The sequence below is a fragment of the Leishmania major genome, chromosome 18 (genome assembly GCF_000002725.2).
Source record: "Leishmania major strain Friedlin complete genome, chromosome 18".
Classification (NCBI taxonomy): Eukaryota; Euglenozoa; class Kinetoplastea; order Trypanosomatida; family Trypanosomatidae; genus Leishmania; species Leishmania major.
In genome coordinates, this window is record NC_007259.2 from 268,217 (window position 1) to 287,911 (window position 19,695).

Sequence of the window (19,695 nt, forward strand, 5' to 3'; positions counted from 1 at the left end):
GTTTTGCTACCTCACCTTCTCACCCCCTTACAACGTCATTCTCTGAAAGCTAGCTCGCCATTTTTGTATTCGCCGTCTCTTTCTCCTGCTATTGCATGCCACTAGGGAGCTGTATGTATGCCTGCGCCTGTGTCTGTGAATGTGTGTGTGTGTGTGTGTGTGTGTGTGTGTCCCTGTTGTGCTGTTTGTCTCCCTTCTCTCCCCATGGTGACTAACTCTTCCTATTCTTCCCAGCCCCCCCCCCCCCACACACACACATCCGTTCCCTGTCTCGGTCTCGCTTTCGTTTTTCTGTTTTTGTGAGGGGGAATGCGTGTAGTTGATATCGACTGTGACTCTGTCGTTGTTGTCGTCGTCTCCTTCGGCACCGCTGTTCCTTCCTCTCCCCCTCGTGCACCCTTTGAGCACCCTCTCCCTTCCCCTCCCCACTTCACACACACACACACACACAGACACACACGTGCGCACGCTCTCGTTCATCGTCACACGCGTGCTTTTGTTTTCGCACATCGTTGTTGTTGTTCCGTTTTGTTTTTTGTTTGTGCCGTTGGGTACAAGGATGTACATACTATCTATATATCTATATATATGTATACATGTGTATGCCTGTGCGTGTGCACAACTTCTTCTCTCGCTGCTGTCGGCTATTCGTTGGCGTTGCTGCCGCCCGCAGGGCTTCTCTTCGTTGTTGTGTGGCCGTGTGTGACTCAGATGTGGAATCACCTTGGCGTAGTGTTTCCGTTTTTTTTGTTTGTTTTTCTATGCGTTGTGTTGGTAGATCGGCGTGCGTGTGTGTGTGTGTATTTATGCTGAGTCTTCTACCTGTACAAGGAACCAGCTGAGTCGAGCGAGCTGCTTGCGCACTCTCACTCACAGACCCGCGCCTCATACTCGCACACGTCCATCAAGAAAGGTAGCTTGAAGGTGGCAAGGATAGGCGTGCACTCGCGCACATACTCACGTGAACAGAATGAACACGCAGCTCTCGCACTCCGACGTATGCAGACGTGAGCGGCTCTCCTTGCTCTCTAATATGTTTTGTACTCTTTTGGTTATGCTATAGTCTGCCAAGCACCAGAAGTGAACACGCAGGAAGTTGGAAAGGGAGGTGGGCGGGTGGTTCGACAGTTATGCTGGCAGAGACAATATTTTCGATATGTTGTAGCGTTGCATCTTGGCCGCCCAGGACGAAGCCCAGGAAGGCGCTGTGGGTGCAAAGAGAGGGAGAGATGAAGTCTGTCTGTGTGTGTGTGTGTGTGTGTGTGTGTGTGCTTCAAAAAGAGAGAGAGCTGTATTGGTCCCTGTTGCTGCTAAGCGCGCGTGTGCACATCATCATTATCTCGAAGTCAGCTACGCGCAGTCCCACTGTGTTGGCTGTGCAGCAACCTCTCTCTGTCTCTCTCTCTCTCTGCCTTTTGTTGTTGCTGCATTCAATACTCCTGAGCCCACGCACACATGGCACGCTACTGTCGGCTCCCTCCAGGTCATTTCCGATCTCCTCCTCCCCACCGCCCGCCCCTCTTTTTCTCTCCTCTCCGTTCAGCGGTGTCGAATCGTCCCGCCCTCCCCACAACCGCCCGCCGCCGCCTTCTCAGGGTATCCTTGGCCAGTGGTGTATGCTTGTGTGGCGGTGGTGTTTTCTTCTACTTCTCCCCACGCCGTGCCTCTCCTCATTTTTCTTGTCCACTTCCCTTTTGTGTTGTTGCTCGTTGTGCCACATGTTTTTTTTTTCTTCGGATATGTGCATGTGGCTACTTCTGCACGTCAACTGCATTGACGCCGATGCCCCCTCTCTCTTGCCTCTCCTTCGCGCTTCGTTTTCAGTTTAGCTGGATGGCGTCGCTCCTGTCGTTGCCCGACTTGTTCGTCGTTATATATATACATATATATATATATACATGTATATATATATATATATATATATGGCTACATTTCTATTTCCTTGGGCTCTTCGCCCACCCCTCCTCCCCCTCCCCCTTTTCTCTCTCTATCCCGTTATCATGTGCATGCCGACATCCACACACGTACAGACCGACAGATGCGCAAGAACAAATATATGTATGTATATATATATATATATTCTTTCAACACGCACGTCGCATTGTACGCTCGTTCCTTCCACTTTTCTGGTTCCCATCTCTCAGCCCCACACCCACCCATCCGCCCATCCACGCATATATACATATATATACGTGGGTGCGAGAGACGGCTGTGATGTGGCCACATCTGTCTGTGTGTGTGTGTGTGTGTGTTTGTGTGTGTGTGTGTGTGTGTGTGTGTGTTTGTGTGTGTGTGTCGTTTACTTCCTCAGCACCAGAAAGGGAAAACGATTCGCCCCCGAGGCCCCCGCCCTCAAGACAAGCACACTATAGCAGCAGACAGGTCACAGAGGCAGACGGCAAATGCGCACACCATCGCTCACGGATATGCTGGGGTAGCAGGCCTCGCCTTCGGCCCTCCTCCTCCACACCCTCCCGACGCCGCCATGCTTCTTGGTGCTCTCGCCCCACACTGCTTCGCAACACCCTCCTCTCTCCGCCGGTCCCTCTTTATCTCTCTCTCTCTCACACTCACACACAAACACACACACACACACACACACACAAACACACACACACACTCACACACACACACACACACACACACAAACAGTGTATTGTGCAACCTCGGTGGCTTTCGCTTTCTCCTTTCCCCTCCGTTCTTCACTTGGCCTACTCGCTAACCTCTCCGCTCCTCCTCTTCCTCGACATTTTTTCGGGGTGGGGCGCAGGCAGACAGACAGACACGCACACGTGTACAAGGAAACGATCATCTTCACCCCTTCTCTCATTGTACACACACACACACACACACACACACATATATATATATAACAGCAACTGTTACACTCACCAGCATACACTAGACGAGGTCTTGTAGAGTGGGCCTGTGCTAGACACCGTGAGGTTTTCTATCGCTCTCGCACACCCGCTCCAGCCACAACACTACCCCCCCCCCTCTCTCCCTCTATCATCTCCTCTTGTGTTGCTGTTGGAGCTCCCCGGTCTCTCTAGGCGCTTTATGTGTGTGTTAGTTGTGTGTGTATGCGACGTTGTTTTAATCGAGCACTTTAGAAAAGACGCTTAAGCTGTGCTTTCCGTTTGTGTGGGTATGGGTGGTCCGTGAGTTGGTATCAAGCCAGCCTCGGCCCTCCCTTCCTTCCTTCTCCACCTTCCTGTTCGCCCTCCTTCTTTATCGATCTCGCTGCGTCTTTTCAGGTGAGCGTGTGCGCCGTGTGCAGGTGTCCTGCCTCCTGCCTCCGACCCGCCCCACCCCCACACCAAATCTCTTTGTGTCTTGGTTGTGAGGGTCCTGGTATTTGGCTCCCCGCTCCCCATAATTTTTTATTATGTTTGTGTCCGTATGCTGTCCCCCCCCCATCTCATCGCATCCCATCCAAGCTGGCCACAGCACCCCATCCTTCTTGCCTTCTTTTCTCTTATCACTTTGCAATTCACTGACGTGCTGAATCACCACTTCTCTTTCGTTGCCTCCACCCCCTCACACTCAAATACACACACACGCACGCGGACGCACTGTAGCTGGTACTGTGCAACTGAGGGCGCCCATCAATACACGAACGTGCACAGGCAAAACACAGCCCTGTGTCGCTGCCGCTCTTGGTGGCTTGCTCCGGTACCTCTCCATCTATCGACACCGGGCCTTGTGTGGGCAAGTGACGCCGCAGTTGTTTGCCGTTTTTCGTTGTTGCTCACGTTGTTTGGTGGATGCTCGGCTCTCTGCCGGCACCGTTCGTGATTGCCCCGCCACCACCACCACCACCATCCCCTCTCTCCCGCGCTTGTGCGCATCCTTCAACTCTCTCTCTCTCTTTCTCTGACGTGCGAGGCTGTCGCGCTGCCCTTCAGCGTTCTTGCTTGCTTTCTTTTGGAAAGATATTGAGATTGCTTCCCTAGTCATGCAGAATATCACGGCATCTTCGCCGTCTCCGTACGCCGGCGGGGGCCACTGTGGCGATCACTCGACCCGCGTCGGGGACGCTGCGACGGCCGCCTCGGTGTTTCGCGACTTCACCTGGTACAGCGCGACGCTACTCTCGCACCTCTTCGCGCTGGAGCATGCGCAGCTGGAGCGGACTGCGGCAGCCGAAGAGAACCGCCGGCGTGCTGCAGCCGCGCATAGTCCTCAGCTACTAATGAGCGCCGCCTTTGAGTCGCTGAACGCGTCCGTTGTTGTGGCGCCTGCGTCCGCCGCCACAGGAGCAGCTAGAGCGACTTCAAGGAAGATAAGCGACGGTGGCTCTATCGGCCGCCAGCTGGATCTCGGAAGTAACAAAGCCGGCGGTGACGATGACAGCAGCCAGAATAGTGGCGCCGCCGCTCCCTCGACGCCGCCGCTGCCACCGCCTGCAAACGACGGGTCAGAGAAGCTGCCGCACCTTGTCACGCAGCATCGGCCGCACGTCTTGGTTGGGTTTGCCACGGTGGGTGATGCCACTGTAGTGGGTGCGGGGGATCCAATGATAGCTGACGCTGCAACACGATGGGTGCCTCCGCAGGCTACCAAGGCTGCTGGGTTGTCAGCTGCCTCCCCTGCTGCTGCTGCGGCGGCGGCTCCAACAGCCACGGCCAAAACGAGTGCATCGGACAGCGCCGTCACGTCGCTGCTGGCTGTCTTCGACGCGTACTACTTCCCTTCGGAGCTCTTTGCCGCAGCTGGCCCGGCTGCATCTGCCATGGCCGGGCAGCAAGGTGAGAAGGCAGACAACATTTCGCTCCCGGATGCTGGCGCCAGTGCCATGCATGTGGGAGCAGATGGCGCGGAGCGGGTGCATGGAGCGGGCACTAGCTCCGCCGGAGCCGCCGATCCGGGTCCAGGCAGCGGCACCGCCGCACCTCGAGTAACGGCAGAAGCGCTGCGCGAGGCCTTCCATGATCTCCTGGTACTGGGTCAACGCTGCGCCGTGTTTGCCCTCACGTACCGCGGCATTGTCGGCTGCGGCAATGATGCAGCGCCAAGTCGCGCTTGGCTTGGCGGTGCAGACGTAGAGGGTGAGGACGACGCTGGCCAACACTACTCTCCCAACATTGATGGCGAGCATCTGTCCACTGCTGCATTCACCGCCAAGATGCATGATGCGGCGGGCACGGGCTTCTCGTCCGAGGATGACGCCAAACCGGGCGAGGCCGTGCAGCAGGCAGCAGCCGCGTCGCTGCAGTTTCTCCTCCAACTCGCGTGCAGTTGCCCGTGTGCCCCTCTCGCGTACGCAGCCCAGCTTTGCATTGCCTGCGCACTTGCTGTGCAGCCGCCGCCGTGCTGCGCGACCGGCTGGAGCGCACGGCAGCAGCTGATGCGCTACTTGCCAACGCTGCAGCCGCAGTCCCGCGCCATGGCCGCGACGGACGCGAGCGTGAGCAGCAACACCGTTGGTGGACCACCGCAACACGGCGGCGTCGGCGTTGGCGGTGGCTCGATAGCGACAACGAGTAGCAGCAGCGTCACCAAGGCCAGATACATCCCCACCACACAGCACGTGCGACCGGAGGATGCGATGCTGTGGTTTGACTCCGCTGGCGCGGTGCACTTGATGACTGCTGAGCGCTGGTGGGACACTCAGCAGCAGCACCCCGCGGCGTGCCTCGCGTACTGCGGCCCGCTGCCGGCGACCACCGCCCTCCCAACCGTGCAGCGCCTGCTCATGGAGGAAGAGGCATACATGGGCCCCAACGGCAGCGCCGCGGCAGTGCTCAAGTCCGTGTTGGAGGCGGTCTCGGCTGAAGTCTGCCTCAACGCCCGTGTCATCTCAGGCTCCCCGTCGTCGACGGCGCACACATCTTTGCGACGGCGCCGCGGCGTGCACCGCGGCGGTGGGGTGAGCGCTGGTGGGCGCCGCTCGCTCACCGGTGACGGCGAAGAAGACGCGGCTGATGGGCGTGTGCAGAGTGGATCCTCGACGCGTGCTGCCGCATGCTGTGCGGTGGCAGCGGCCCGCGGATCAGTCGCTCCCATGGGGCGCGCGCAAGGGGCCGCCGCTGCTGGAGCGTCAACTCGCTTGTCGAAGGCGGCAAAGCGGCGCCGCGCCCTCTTGTTCGCGCTCGCTCAAAGTCACCTGCTTCCTCCGGTGCAGCAGCTCGCGACGTCCAAGACGCTCCTGTATGGCGTGTTCACCGATGGCGGGGAGTGCCCGTCCTACTACAAGCTTCTCTCCCTATACCCCGAGGTACTCCGCGCGCACCACGCAGCGCTGCACTACGTCCTTTATGGAGACGGCCCGCTCTTGGTGGACATGCGGCTGATGATCGCGGTCATGGCAGCAAGCAGGCACCGCTGCGAGTACCTCGTGTCACGCTTTTCGGCTCTGCTCTTGCGCTACGCGGAGGAGGCCATGCTAGAGGAATATGTGGACGAGGACGACTGCGGCGCTGGGAGCGGGAGCAGCGCGCTGCGTGGTGGCCATCAAGGTGGCCTCTACAGCAGCAGCGGCAGAAGCAGCGGCGGCGGCGGCGTGCGCGGTCATGCGGCTTACAGTCACAGGGATGCCGCGGATGCGTACGACTACGACAACCCCCACTTTGCAGGCCCGTCGGTGTACCCGCGGCAACAGAAGCATCAGCACAGCGACACATCGGCCGCTGGCTGCTTTCGCGGCCAGACACGCCAGCGTTGGATCACGCACGGTCCGCCAGCACGGCTGCGCGCCGTCCAGCGCTTCATCGCCCTCGCTGCCCACACGCCGTGGACCCTCGGTGAGGGGGAGATTCGAAACGTGCTGGCCTGCGGTTGGACCGTTCCGGAAGTGTTTCAGCTTGTTGCCATCGTGGCGCAGGTAGTGCCGCTCTGCGGCTTCGTTATGGGCCTCTTCGTGCCAGCAGAGCCGTGGGCTATGACGCTGCTACCGCTGGAGGTGGTGGAGCGGCTGGGCCATCGCGCCGTGACTGGTGACGCCCTTGCCGGGTCTCTCGGCGGCAGTGGCGTCTCGTCTGGCGGCATGGCTGGGTGCTGTCCTGACCCCGCCATCTCACACTGCAACAGCGTCGGTCGAGGCGGCGGCGACGAACGCGGTAGCCCGACCGGCGGCGCAGCACAACCTCCGCACGCGGATGTGTACCGTCGGCTTGCTGGCGACGACAACGTGGTCAGCGAGCAGCGCATCAAGGGCGGCACCACCGCCGTCAACCCGCCCACGTTGTGGCGCAGTCGGTTCACCTGGAACGAGGTGGGGGCGACGTCGATGGAACAGTACTATCCCGGCGCCGCCACGCTTCTCAATGAAGAAATCGAGTGCTACCTCGACGTGGTGCGGCAGCTGACCAAGGCGGATTGTGTGGGGCTGATGAGCCCCGACTACGACCCCTCCTACGCCTTCCGCTCCCTCCAGCTCTACGTGCAGAACTTGGTTGGCTTCATGGTGGAGGACTATTCCTACAACGACATCAACAAGGTGCTGCGGCGTCCGGCCAAGTGGTTTGCGCAAGTGCTGACGATGCGGCCAGAGACGCTCTCTCGTAGCGAGGTGGTGCGCTGGTACGTGCCGACGACCCCGCCGGCTGGTAAAACATCTGACATGAGCGCCGAGTCGTCGCTCGTGACACACCAACTGAAGCGCGAGATTGAGCTGCTGTCGGTCGTGGACAGCGCACAGGGTGGCCACCGCGGCGGCATCGAGTCGGCCAGCGCCCACCAGGATAACGGCGATAGGCCATCCCCCACCCCCGCCGAGGCAGCGCGCGATGCTGCTGAAGCGGAAGCCCTGCAGACAGCCTTGACCCTTCAGGACGAGCGAGTACTGCTGCTGATCGCACTTGCTACGATGGAGGCCCGCAAAGAAGGCCTTCTTCACATTCTTCTGCGACCCGTGTGTGCGGTGCTGAGCAACATGTGAGCGGCGGTGGCGGCGGCATTTTGCGATGGGTGACTACGACTACGTGCGTGTGCGTGTGCGTGTGTGTGCGTTTCTCTCCTGTGCCTGTCTGTCTGCTGTGTGGACGCCTGTGTGTTAGCAGGTGTGCCTCCTTCCCCCCTCCCCCCTCCCCTCCCTCTCGTGGAAGTCCCTCGTGAGAGAGGAGGGGCACACACACCTCCGCGCGTGGCATCTCAGGGCCCAGCGACCCCGCACCCCCTGTGTGGGTGGAGGACGCCACAGCAGCCCTCCTATATCCCTGCCAAATGCCGAGCCACGTGAGGTGGTGACAGGGCCAGGTGCCAACGACGTAGAGGGGTGGCGAGTGCGATGCATCCCTGCTGACGCCGGCAGCCGTATCCTGGACGGCGTGGCGTCGGGGCGACCTGCGACTACGAACAGGCCTGTGCCGTGCACGTGATGGGCAGGGTGCCCACGTGACTCGACCGACTGTCTCGCCCCTGGCCCTCACACGGCCCACTGGTGAGGCGACCTGCGCCGCGCGGGGTGTTTTGGCGGTGTCTGAGACACAGGCCCTGCTCTCAGATGGCTGAGCCAGCACATGGTTGCAACACGTGTGTCTTGTGTCGCCTCGCACCATGCGAAGTAGATCCTTTGAGAGAGGGCCGGGGGGGGGGGGTAGAGTGGCGTAGAACTCATGCACGCTGGCAGCGAAACGGGCAAGTTGACGGTGACTACATACAATGCACCGCCACCGCCACTTTTGACTGGGCGCGGGAGGTGGCCTGGCCTGCGCCTTCCCCCTCCTCCTTCATGCATGCTTTGCAGTGCTTACGTATAATCCGCATGTGTCTCGGGCACTGCCTTTCCGGTAGACGTGTTAGCGCTGCGCCTATCGTTTTTCTTGTCTTCGCGGTTTCTCTTTGGTATGTGTGTGTGTGTGCGGCTGTGTGTGCGTGTGCGTGTGTGTGTGTGTCTGTGCGTGTGTGTGTGTGTCTGTGTGTGTGTGTGTGTGTGTGTGGTCTGTGGTTGTGCCGGTTTTCTATTCGCTCCTCCTCACACCTTCCTGCTGTAGGGTCGAAGTGTTGAACAGCAACGAAGAAACGCAAGAGAGATGCTCCAATGGTTGATACGAGGTCTGCGGTGCAACGCGGGGCGATGCCTTTGCCAGCTTCGCCCGTACTCTCCTTGCACATGCGGGTGCACCGCCTTAGTCCCGGATGAGGGAAGTGCCTCTCCGTCGGACCAGTCGCGTGAATGCGTAGCAACGGCGCTGACCTTCGCGTTACGCTTCAGTCCTCTCCGCTGTCGCTGTCTTCTGCCCGCGTTTGCACGGATGAGTGCATCCGGTATACAAAGGCAAGGCCAAAAATGGCCACAAGTTTGTACCACTAGCAGTGAGATGATTCGAGGCACACGCACCGACACCAACCGATGCGACAGTGTGCGCAGCACGTACGCTGCGTCCTTCAGCTGCAAGAGCCTCACATTCACTTGTGTCTCCCTCTTTGTTGCGCACCAACTCCTCCTCTTACCCGCGACCATGCGCGCGCGCGTCTGCATCGGTTTCACTGCAAGCCACTCGATACATTCACGCATGTCTCTTGTTCTGCCCCATCCTCGCGCACCTCCCAGGGTCTACGCGCATGTGCACATCTTACTCAGCTTCCGTTGAGTGACTGTCGCTCTCTCGTACTACCTGCGTGGGGGCTGCGCTGGATTGCAGGCCAGTCGCCCTTCCGCCCCTCCCCTTCTCCTCCGCATAGCACCTGATTCTTTCTATACCGCGTCGCTGCGCTCACGCTTCACGCCTCCCGAGTCGCTTGCGGCCGCGGCATGTCATCATATGGTGTGGAGACTCTCCACACCGGAGTCTGGAGGACTCGATGGTGTAGCTCGGGGTGTTCTCGTCATGCTTCCGGCATTTCTGCCGCATCAGCCCACCCGGTCGGACGTAGGAGGCGCCGGGCGCGCCGCGCACATGCATGCACGTTGGGGCTGATCGGTATGGATTGCCTCGCGCCTTCTTCGTCCATCGCTGTTGCACTTCCGACCTCTGGATGCCCTGCTCGGATGCGATACGGCGTACCAGCTGTGCTTGACAGCGCGTGCGCACAGTGCACGCATTCCTGCATCCCGTGGCCTGATTCAGGACGAGGTGGTTGCCTGGGGAGGGGACTCGCTATCTTCCCTTTCCGTTCCAGTCGATGCCGTTGAGGGCGGCGTCTCTGGGTGGCTTGCCCACCGCCAGTCAGGGAGTGATATGCTGGGGCACACGCGGCCACTGCGCATGAGTAAAGTGTGGGCGTGCGGGGCTCCGAAGGGGTTGATTCCTGCACCCCCATGTGAGAGCCGCGAAAGTGCTGCGACGCGACTGCCATCCCGCGTTCGCATCCTCCTGCACAAAATGACCAGGGAGCACCCCGCGTGAGTGCGGAGAGTTGCAGCCAGTTGCGGTGTAGTGCACCTGAGAGTGCGCACCTCCCTTGGAGGGGACGCTCAGCTCCACTAAAGGCACCAGTGTCCAGCTCCCCCCCCCTCCAGAGGACCGATTACAGTGTGGCCTGCATGGCAACCTTGTCTGCGGAGGGCGCCAGGAGTGTGGCCCCATCAGCAAAAGAGGCATGGTGTAGCATGGGTCTCCTGTGGAGCACCACACTCAGCGAGCCCATCACAATGAAGAGGGCCTTCGACTGCCTTCTCACTCAGGCGCGGCTCTTGCTCGCACTCACCTTCTGCAGCGCACGCTCCCCGGGACGAGCGGACGATGGACCCCGTTGCCTTCATGCGTTTAACCGCGAGCAGGAGGCGGTGAGACGGTACAACGAGAGCACGCACTCGCAGAACAGCAGGAAGGCGGGGTGCCGCTACAGTCAAGTGATGGGGGCACGGCCCCCCCCCACAGACAGTGTAGGTTCAGCAGAGCACCGAGCGGTGCGCCGCACGCCTGAGGCGCCTTTTCTTTGGTTTTCTTCTCTGCCGGAGCTGCGGCTCCCCTTCGTTTGGATGACGCCTCTGCCATCGCTGCTGTCCTCACGGGTCACCTCCGCACAGTCATGCAGTCAACGCGGAGCCGCATCACTCCGTGGCTCACCTGTCATGCGTGATCCACGGCCCGTTGCACACAACCCGGCGAAAACCCCGCCTAAAGACCGAGCCGTTATCCTTCATGACAAAGGCGAAGGCGCGCAGCTGGTAACGCGGCGGAGGAGTTGAGACGGGAAGCCCAAAGGACGAGAGCGCGCCCGCGCACTCTCGTCCCTATACTGGTTCAGGCGGTATGGGCGTATCGGTGCTCTTGTGAAAGGGCAGCGAACAAATACGCGCTCTATGCCTGCCCGTGTGGCCCTCTCGGTGTGTAGGCGGCCTGAGCTCACACACACACACACACACACCGCCTCCCACAAGTCGGATCGACTGAGACCAATGTACCGACTCGCTCCATAGCCTCCGCTTAACCACCACCACCACCCCTACCCCTCTCTCGTGTACATCTCCCATCCTCCCTCTCTCTCTCTCCCTCACGCTGGCGAAGGAACGGAAGTATTCACACAGTTACACAACACACGAAACCGAACGGAAAATGCCGACCGAGCTGCTTGACGACTCCACCCAGGACGCGGAGGAGGAGTTTATCTTCAACGAGTACGCCATCGATGACAGCCTCGACCCGCTGAACCGGCTCTTGATGTACTATCAGTCGGACTTCTCGTTGCAGCGACTCGTGCTCGTACGCGAGCTCGCCTCGACCGCGCAATTCGCCGGGTACGCCGAAAGCGCACGCTCCATTGTGCCGCTGCTGACGACCTTCACCCAAGACGCTGAGCCCGTGGTGAGACAGGCTCTGGTGGAGCAGCTGTACCCGCTCGCGGAGTTCTTCGTGCAGCAGGGTAGTGATGCAGGTTACCAGTGCTTGCTGAATGCCTTCCTCCCGACGGCTTTCGAGCTGCTCGTTGATAAGAATGTGGAGGTCGGCGTTGTGGCACTAGAAGCGATTCAGAAGCTGGCTCAACTCGTGCACAAGGAAGACGTGCAGTCGCACTTGCTTAACGTGGTCATGACCCTCGCCCACGACGAGCGCGCAGAGGATTACCGCGTTGTAGCGGCGCAGCTCTTCAACGACCTCGCGCCACAGTTCGGCAGCGAGTTTTCAACAACGGTGGTGCTCGGCGAACTGGAGCTGCTCTCGAACGACTCTAGCTTTACCGTGCGCCGTACCGTCGGCAGCAACCTCGGTGGCGTGTGTGCCGTGCTCACGACGGAGGAGGCGCAGCGGACGGTGCTGTCGTTGTACATCACTCTCTGCGGGGATGAGATCTGGGGCGTGCGGCAGGCCTGCGCCGAGTCCATTGAAAAGGTGGCGAGTGGGCTGCCCGAGTCGATGCGGGTGCAGTTTATCGTGCCAGCTTTCCAGAAGCTGCTCGAGGACGACTCTCGCTGGGTGCGCACGCGCGCCTATGAGTCACTAGGCCGCCTCCTCCACACACTTCGTAGTGAGGACATCAGCCCTGAGCTGCTGCGCCTCTTCACCGACATGGCCTTCCAGTCCGACAACGTGGAAAGCCCACTCAGCGAGTACTGTGCATACTGCTTTCCAGCTGTGGTGCAGGTTATCGGTCCGTCCCGCTGGAACGAGGTGGCAGATGCGTACGCGACGATGCTGAAGGACGTGCAGTGGAAAGTGCGCAAGTCCCTCGCATACTCGCTGCACGAGATGGCCGCGCTGCTTGGGACAACAATCGCGGAGGAGGCTATTGTGCCAGCCTTTGAGCTGCTGCTGCGCGACCTCGACGACATCAAGCGGGGCGCCGTCCTCAACGCCGAGAGGTTTCTCGCTCTAGTCACGCCCGCCACGCGCGACCGTCTTGTACCCCTTCTGTGCCACGTGCCGCTAGAGAGCGAGAACTGGCGGCTGCGCAACGAAGTGGCGAAGCGCATCGGCGCCGTCGCCGTGCTGCTTTCGCCCGACAGCCCCTCTTTTCCGTCCGTGCTGGCGCTGGTGTCGCGACTGCTCGATGATAGTGTTATGGAAGTGCGCACCTCCACATACGAGCCGGTCGCAATCATCCTTAAGCACCTGCGCGCGGCGAATGACGAGAAGTACCAGAACTACCTTGCCTCCATTGTAAAGCTGGCGACGGCGTACAGCTTCCGTGGGCGGCAGATGTTTGCCTACGTCACGGAGCAGGTCGTTAAGGTTGGTGCCGACGACGTACTCGAGAGCGCGCTGCTTGACGGGATTGTGAAGCTGGCAATGGACCCCGTCGTCAACACGCGCCTTGTCGTTGACAGCGTGGCGGGCCGCACCATCCTGCGCAACCACAAATGGGCGGGAAATAACAAGGTGCAGGAGGCGGTCGCGGTTCTGCAGCAGCAGGCAGCTTCGCAGGAAGAGGTGGACGCGGCGGCCGAGGCCGCTGAGGCAGCCGTGGCAAATACCCAAATCTTGAATGGCAATGAGGACGGCGGCGGTGAAGCTGGCAGTATGGAGATGCAGCAGGACGAGGAGCAGCAAGCTGACGGCGGCGCCCCCTCCCCGGCGCTGCAGGCCGGTCCTGATGACGTGGCCCCTGGAGCGGGAGGTACTGGGGGTGAAGACGAAGCCGTCCCGCCGTGCGGTCTGTGGCCGCAGGGCGCGCCAACCGTGTCTACAGAAGCCTCTAGTGGCAGTAGTAGTGTAGTCTCATTAGGTGGCACCGCGGTTGTAGGCGATATCTAATCACGTAGCTCTCCCTGAATCCCTCTCCGGTCCTCTCCATTTTGTGTGTGCGTAGACGGCCGCGTAATCGGATACGTGTGCCCTTTCCACGGGGGACCGCGAGCCCGTCCACCCACCCACCCCCTCCCAGCCCCGGCCCTCTCTCTTTCTCTCTCCGCCACCACTTCTCTTCCTCCTTCGGCAACGACCTTGTCTTGCGCACCGAAGCAACATCAGCCAAGTCGCCACTGCGCCGCTGTGCTGTATGCCACGTTATATCTGCACAACTGCCTGTTATATGTTTGTGTGTAAAAGTTGGAGGGTACCGGTCCGCTCGCGTATGGGGCGGGAGAAGATGGCGTTTTTCGTATAGTCGTTGCGACCCAGGGATGGTGGGGAGGAGGTGGGGCAGCTCCCCGGGGTGTTTTGTGTTTGTTTCTTGCGTGTGTGTATGTGTTGATCGTCGCACCTTCGCTCCGCACCCACTTGTATGTATACACTCGCGTAAGGCAAGATGCGTGTTGGTGGAGCGGAGGGCCGAGAAGGGCAAAGTAGCTCGAGTCGCAGACATATAAGGGAGAGGGGGAGATGGATGGAACATGCCCAGACAACAGAAAAGGAAAGAGGTAGGGATAGCTCTGTGTCTGTGTGTGCTTGCTGGCATGTAGGGCACTTGACCTCCCCTCTCAAAAGCAGGCACACAGAAGAAAGGGATGAGGGAAGGAGGCGAACGTGCGAGGTGGCAGGAGGAGGCCGACGCGAAGGTGCACAGCGGCAACGAAAGCATGCTAACTCAACTAATTTAAATGGATGTTGTAGACGGCTACACAGCGAAGAAAGGGATCTACTGATGGTCAGTGTGTCGGCGTGTGTGCACGTAGACCCGTATGCGTTTGTGTGAGTGTGGGTTTGGGTGTACAGAGGGAGAGGAGCGAAATGTTTGCTCCCGGGCGCCCCTCCTTCTCCACCCCCTCCCCCCTCCCCCCCACACAAACACACGCACACATACATATACCTCGTACTTGCTCACCCTCTTTCTCCCTCCTGCCCCGTCACACCTGCAGACGCATGTGCGTGGATGGCGACGAGCACGAAAGCACAAGCATGCATACAAGCGCATTGATCTTTGTTTTTTTGTTGTTGTTGTTTTGTTTTCCTCTCTCCCTTTCTACCGCTCCTCCCACTGCAGCGGGTGACGCAACGCATTGTGTGCGTGTCGGTGTGGGTGGGGGGTGGGTGAGGCTATGTATGTCCTTGTCACCCTGTACGTCTATTGCACATCCCTCCCCCTCCATCTCCTCCCCCTCCTCCCCCCCCCTCCGACCGGCCGACCGAACGAACGCCGCTCTTTGTTGTTCTGCGGTATTGTCTGTGCAACGTATGACTACATAGATGTGTATGTCTCTGCGGATGTGTCCGTGCAACCTGTCTCGTGCTTCGCGCCCGTTCTCTTTATGGGGATGGGGGAGACGTACTTCTCCCTCTACGCCATCCTTGCCACTCTCGCAGCATTTGGTGTTGGAGAGGAGGCGCGCGACGCTTGCCGACGGTCCCCCTCGGTAATGTAGGTGATAGTGATGGCGCTGGCGACGGCCGGTATCGACTTCTTCTTGTCTCTATGATCTCATATATATACATATATATATGTATATATATATATATATGTCATCTTCGTGTGTTCTGTGTATCTCCCCCACCCTCATCCTCTCCTCATCCCTTCCCTTTCTTCCTCTTTGTCTGTTTTGTGTCTCTGCCTCGAAACTGAGCGTGTGTCTGCGTGAAGCTGAAGCTGTTTCAAGGATTTCGTTGCTTGGTTGCTAATGTGGGTGTCGGTCTGTGTGTGTGTGTGTATGTGTCTGTCTGTCTGTCTGTCTGCCTGTGTGTTTGTGTGTGTCTGTGCGTGTGTCTCATGTATGGGAAGTGAACGCGCTTCGTGTTTGTGTGTGTGTGTGTGTGTGTGTTTTTGTAGAGGTGAGCGCATCCACCTCCCTTCTCATCTGCCATAATGCAAGAACGGAAAAGGGCAAACAAAACAAAAAGGCGTGTGACGACACCGCATGACGTCACAGTCCGCCGTACCGCGTGAAAAAAAAAGCAAAAAACAAGAGGAGGAGGAGGAGGAGGAGGAGGAGGAGGAGGGTGGACGGGAAAGGTCGCCGCACACGCACGCCTTTCTCACCGACTTCCTCTCTGCCCTCAATCCGGTCGCGAGAGCGGCTCCCTGCCCCCGCACCTCTCTCGCCCCACGCCAGGTGCTATCGAGGCTTGACGTCAACGTGCAGCGAGGAAATGAACTATGTATGCGGCTGCCCCGATTGTGCGTCGATGTGGATGCGTTGCGGTTTGCTTTTCCAAGTGCCTGGCAGCCGCTGACTCTCCCCCCCCCTCCTCCCTCTACGCATGGCACCGTATCGAATCATACACGCGCGGTTCACCCCCTCCCCTCCTCATCATTTTGCTTCCCCTCACACTTTTGATGGCCTTGGCAGGAAGGATCGCAGGCCTGTTGGAGCGCACACCGAGAAGGACACCTACCGCTACACGGGTATGAGAGGCAGGTGGCTGCTGTCATGGTCGGCGTCTCCCGGGAAAGATGCGGAGAGACGATTGCAGCCGAGCCGAGCCACGTCGGCATCGCCTCCCTCCTCTGCCCCACCACCCTGAAGCTTCAAATGGCCTTTGCGCCGGCGTCGACCGTCAGCAGCCGCATTCACCACTGCACTTTGCACAACCGCCTACAACTTCGGGCGCACCGTCAGCTCATCGCCACCAGAGCGACAGCTTACAGCTGAGACCAGTGGGACGGGGAGACGCTGTAGACCGTGTCGCCGCTGAACTGCGCCATACAGGCATGAAACCGCTGCTGTCCCGCCGACTGTCTGCACCGCTCACCAACTCCTCGAGAGCGAAGGCACGCTCATCAGAATTTGCTCCAGGAGTCGCTGACGCTGCCGCCACTGTGGCCACGCTCAACTGTGGAGCGGCATTGGATGAGCAGCCGCCAGTAGCAGCTGAGCGTGCTCCGTCGTTCAAGCCACACCCTCCTCCCTCACTAACATCGCCAGCAGAGGACGGTTTGCCGGGTCGATATCGCACGACCGCCATGCAGTTTATCAAATCTATAGAGCGGCTGAATAACATGACTTCCACGACGTGCAGCGCAGATGCCACCTCATTCTTCGCTCTGACCGAAGAGAGGACCGCGAGCGGCAAAGGCGGCGTTCGAAAGATGGCACGTGTACCTCTGCTGCCCCTCACACTCTGCACGGACGGGGCAACCGTAATACTTGTGGATTCCAATGGCACAGAACGACACGGCAACTACTTGAAAGCCGTCGACGGGTTCCACCAGTCCTCAGCAGCGCTCACGAGCGCCGCCTCGAGTCACGGCAGCGCCGCACCCTCTGTATCACCACACCCGCCCTCGAACGTGCTGTGGTGGGCCTTGAATGACCTGCAGCAGACGCCGTGTGCAGTACCACTCACCACGGCACGCGCGTCACTCTCCGTGGCGCACCTTATCAGCGGCCACGATAGCGGGAACAACGATCCGAGCTTCACTCAGCTGAGGCCCATGCACGCTGTGGGACGCAAGACTTTATCAACCATGTGGCCTGCGAAGACGACGGCGACGTTCGCCGCCATTCAACCGAACCGGTTCACCCTTCGCTACGGAGAGCCGCTCGCGCTGGTCTTCGCCAGCGCCGGTGCACGAGCTGGAGACGAAGCACCGCGGCACCGCATCAGGGGCGGCAGGGTTGGGGCTGAAGCGGCCGCGGACGTGCCTTCATGGATCACTGCCAATGAGCGAGCCTGTCAGCGAGAATGCACCCCCCACGTCGGCCACAACCTTCTGTGCGACGTATACGACGGCTATCTGCCATCGTTTCTCGAGTTCCTCTACCCAAATGGAGGCATCATGCTGCGTGGGTGTTGGTGTGCTGTATCGACCAGTGCTGCGGATGAACCAATGGCACCGCCCGTGAAGCTGTTTTCCCAGCAACAGCAGCAGGTGTCACGAGCAACGGTATCGTTAGGGGATGGTGGCGGTGGAGCTGCGCCGCGTCCCTCGTCTCGCTCTCCCCCGTCACGAAGCGCACAGGAATCGCTTGTCACAACGGTGCCGATGCCACTCATCGACTGGTCACCACAGTCCGCCGGCGCGGTGCTCATCGCGCGCAGGGACGACGACGCCGGCGCAGTCAATGCAGAAACGCTCATGCAGTCTTTTCGACCAAACGCCGTGCCTCCACCACGGCGTTCGCCAGCTACGAACACTGCGGTCGACGGTGGTGAGACCACGTGCAAGCGGACGACGTTGCCAGACGCTGTCTTGCAGCTTCCGCCTGCTGTTCTGCGCTTCCTGGCACAGGGCGGCGACAGGGCGGCCTCGGCAATCCTCCCGGTCGGCCCTCGCGCTTACCTGTCATCGTCACCGCCGCCCCCTTCTCAGCCGACGGCAACGGCGGCAGCACCGTCCCTGCGGCTTACCCTGCGCCGCATCGAAAGCCATAGCGAACCGGATGTGTGCCCCACTGACTTTGGCGCCGATGAACCGGCCCCTGCCGCCTACGACTTCGACTCTTACCGTGTGCACGTCGGTGGGGACTTTCGTGGCATCCATGACCGCAACCTTCGAAGGTCGCAGCTGCAACAGCAGCGGCAAAATCGCAACGTTTTTGGTCTCGTCTACGTGAGTGCCTTGCTTCGCATGCCGTCTCAGCCACCACCACCGATGGGCATGGCTGGAAAGCCGTCAGTCGCGTGTGAGTCCGTCGTGGTGCTCACACCAGCTGGACGTGTCGAGCTGGTGGTGCCTGCGACATCCCACGCCGCTGCTCGACCTATCACGATTACCGATGTAAAGTATAGTCTCTTGCGCAGCGCCGTCGGCTGCTCCTTGCACCTTCGCGACGAGGAATTCGCCTTCATCTACGCCCCAGGCACCCCCGATATCCACGGCGCGACAGTGGTGGACGCGGCACACGTGGTGCTGCGGCTACGACGACGCGCCTCACGCGCATATCTCGAGGCCGCGAAGCAGCAGGTGCAAGGGATGGGCAAGGGGTGAGGCTCTGGAGGAGAAAGTGGAGAGCGACTGAAGTGAGACCACGCCTGCCCCTGGCTCACACCTCGCCCACATCCACCACCTGCCCCTTCACCCACGTACGTGTGTACACACTTCATGAGTCTCCTCCTCCTTCACCGTCATGCCGTACGACTCGCACGCACACACACACACAGACACACAGACATGGGCACTCCAACACCGACAGGCACCCGCCGGAGCGCATCTCCGCACCCCGCGTTGTACTCCAGGCGACAGCAAGAAGAAAGCACCACACGGCCGAGCAGCCGATGACTGCTCATTTTTTTTGTTGTTGTTGTTCTTGTTGTTGTTGTTGCGAAGCTTCGCCTCGATCCTGGCCAGTGCTCATGCGCGCCCTCGTCAACCACCCACTCACCCCCTGACTCTGAGCAGGTGAACTGAACTGCCCCCCCCGCACCTCTTCCAAGTCATTGATCATGCCGTTCTAGCATCAACAGTGCTCTCGCTCACACTACTACTTTCCCCATCAAACCTGTTGACCCGCTTCCCCTTTCCTTTGACGGTCTGTGTCCTGCAACGACGCCTTCTCACTACACACACACACACACACACACACACACACGCATACACCTGCCTCTATATGTCTGCATGCCATCACACCTGTGGGGCTCCGTACATCCTCCGCCCCTGGGCCCTTTCCCTTCTCGACAACGCGAATTCACAAGTCCCTCGCCACTTTCGCCCACACACACTTTTGCTCAGCCAAAATCCAGCCCAGACCACCTCATTCCCCTTTTCCCTTTTTCTCTCGTTTTTCATCGAGGCATCACCGCCCCCCTCCCCTTGATAATCCTTTCTTCAGTTTCTCCTGTCGTTTGCTGAGGTGATCTCAACGCACACCTCCACACACGCGCGCACACGTACTACTTTAAACCCTGACACGACACGTCACTGTTACAGGCCCGAACAAGAGAACAACAGCCTTACAGGAAAACGACGCCAATAAAACGAACACGATAACCACCACCAAACAGACGCTCACTTCGCTATACACACCCCACCCCCTCACCTGCCCTCTCCAGTGCT

At 59.7% G+C, this 19,695-nt stretch overlaps 3 protein-coding genes across 3 annotated transcripts; all 3 read left to right on the forward strand.

Annotated features, from left to right (window-relative positions):
* Positions 1-3,958: 3,958 nt before the first annotated feature.
* LMJF_18_0650 (conserved hypothetical protein) lies at positions 3,959-7,882 on the forward strand (the record flags this gene model as incomplete). The annotated part of the gene is made up of 1 exon (XM_001682420.1): positions 3,959-7,882. The coding sequence occupies one exon, from the start codon at positions 3,959-3,961 to the stop codon at positions 7,880-7,882; it is 3,924 nt and encodes a 1,307-aa protein (XP_001682472.1).
* Positions 7,883-11,444: 3,562 nt separating this feature from the next.
* On the forward strand, positions 11,445-13,580 carry LMJF_18_0700 (conserved hypothetical protein; the record flags this gene model as incomplete). Its single annotated transcript, XM_001682421.1, has 1 exon — positions 11,445-13,580. One exon carries the CDS (start codon positions 11,445-11,447, stop codon positions 13,578-13,580), a length of 2,136 nt encoding a protein of 711 aa, XP_001682473.1.
* A 2,572-nt stretch (positions 13,581-16,152) lies between these two features.
* Positions 16,153-18,630, forward strand: LMJF_18_0690 (conserved hypothetical protein; the record flags this gene model as incomplete). Its single annotated transcript, XM_001682422.1, has 1 exon — positions 16,153-18,630. The coding sequence occupies one exon, from the start codon at positions 16,153-16,155 to the stop codon at positions 18,628-18,630; it is 2,478 nt and encodes an 825-aa protein (XP_001682474.1).
* Between the last annotated feature and the right edge of the window lie 1,065 nt (positions 18,631-19,695).